General features: G+C 36.3%; 1 protein-coding gene across 1 annotated transcript in view; it reads left to right on the top strand.

Annotated features, from left to right (window-relative positions):
* LOC116069208 (disintegrin and metalloproteinase domain-containing protein 26A-like) overlaps positions 1 to 1,369 on the top strand; it is a 120,318-nt gene extending 118,949 nt beyond the window's left edge. Inside the window, exon 3 of the mRNA XM_031339624.1 lies at positions 1,326 to 1,369. Within this exon, the coding sequence (XP_031195484.1) occupies positions 1,326 to 1,329 (4 nt within the window). The 3' untranslated portion in view covers positions 1,330 to 1,369. The remainder of the gene's footprint in view (positions 1 to 1,325) is intronic.
* Positions 1,370 to 1,779: the final 410 nt, after the last annotated feature.

Raw genomic sequence — 1,779 nt, 5'->3', positions numbered from 1 at the left:
AGAGAGAGAGAGAGAGAGAGAGAGACTGAGACTTGTTGGGAGGCTGAGACTTGTTGGGAGGAAAAGGTTTCATCAGAAAATGGAGAAAAGATGAGGGATAGTAACAGGTGGTTAACAATTTAATGATTACTGAGAATGAAAATAAACAAAAAAGCAGAAAACATAAGAATTAACTATCAAAATAAAAAATAAATTTTTAGGACATTTATTTTAAAATTCAAGACATGCTAACAAGAATGGTTAATTTTTTTTTAGATGTGTCTCAATGTGTAGCCCTGGTTGGCCCTGAACTCTCAATGTAGACAAAGCTACTGTGAACTCATAGAAATCTACCTGCCTTTGCTTCCTGAATACTGAAAATAAAGCTTGTACTACCACACCTCCCCAAAAGTGAGTAACTCAGAAAAATCTAGTATCTGGTGTGTATAAGTATTCACCAGTATATTTGTAAAATGCCTCTTATCCTCCGTCTGTTTCCTTTGCTTTTTTGAACGAACAGATCACTCTAAATCCCAAGCTGTCCTCAAACCTATGATGATTGGTTGCCTTCAGCCTCCTACATGGTGGGATTATAAGTATGCATTACCATGCCTAGCTATAACTAAGTTTCAAATGAAAGAAATGTTTTTTTCATCCTGAACACTGAAAAATAGTTATTAATATAGAAAAATATAGTTCTATTATGAGAAACCAATATGCCACATATATATGTCATATATATATGGTTGCTGTTGCTGTTTTAGATCTTATGATCTGACTTTTTCAAATAGGCATTCTAATATAATACCTACACTGAATTTTTTCCCCAAGAGCTTTTCTGTTCACATGACATTTTATTTCCCAAAACACTTCAGAAATCACACATCAATACTGAATTTATGGAGGTTAAAATATGAGTCAGTGGGAGAAGGAGAATGCAATTTAAAACATAGACCTCCTAGTCCTTCTTAAGAGCCTCATTTCTATTCTCTTCCTAAAATAAAGTCTCTCTTCATGGTGAAAGCAAATGTGCTTCTCAGTTTTTTCCCAGCAAGCTATTTGAGTATGAAACCCTTGAGGACCAGGGCTTCACTTCGCCTTTCTATGTATCTGCATGGCGATAAAAAAAAAAAAAAATCACTGATTCTATTAAAGATAAAAAGAGAGGATAGAAAATCAGAACCAAATGAAAATGAAGATTTTTAAGCAGGGCACCAGAAGTTTATTTTTAAATTCACTGAGACCTCTAAGCTTGTCTCCAATCATCACTAACAGATGCTCTTTTTGTTCTAGCTGTTACAATTGAAAACCGCATGGTTACATTTAACAAAGAATTCTACCTGCAGGTAACAGCAGTGAAGCTGGACCTGATATTTGCTTTAAAAGAAAGTAAGTTTGTCCCATATTGCCCTCTAATTGGTTTATACCTTGTAATCAGAAAGCATGTATGCCAAGAGGGCTCAAAAAGCAAAAAGCAGTGTGTGTGGAATGGGTTCACCCCCCTTCTCCCACGTTGGACTGGGAGATCCTTAACCAGGCAGGTAGCTTAGTTTGTCTCCTTTGTCCAACTTTGGCCTCTGACGACACTCAAACCAATATTCAATTAGACTTCTTAGAGACTCAAAGCTTATGCTAGTTATCTTCTGCTGGGTAACAAAAAAAAAAAAAATACAGTCAGCTCTTAAAATGACACACATTGATTGTCTCCATATTTCTAGGGGCAAGAACCTGGACAGCGCTCAGCTGTGTTTCTCATTTCGGTCACCTCTTGACATACTGCAATCAGATTGTCAACCATGA

Source organism: Mastomys coucha, unplaced genomic scaffold (assembly GCF_008632895.1).
Source record: "Mastomys coucha isolate ucsf_1 unplaced genomic scaffold, UCSF_Mcou_1 pScaffold22, whole genome shotgun sequence".
NCBI classification, from domain to species: domain Eukaryota; kingdom Metazoa; phylum Chordata; class Mammalia; order Rodentia; family Muridae; genus Mastomys; species Mastomys coucha.
This window is presented reverse-complemented; position numbering and strand designations above follow the sequence as displayed.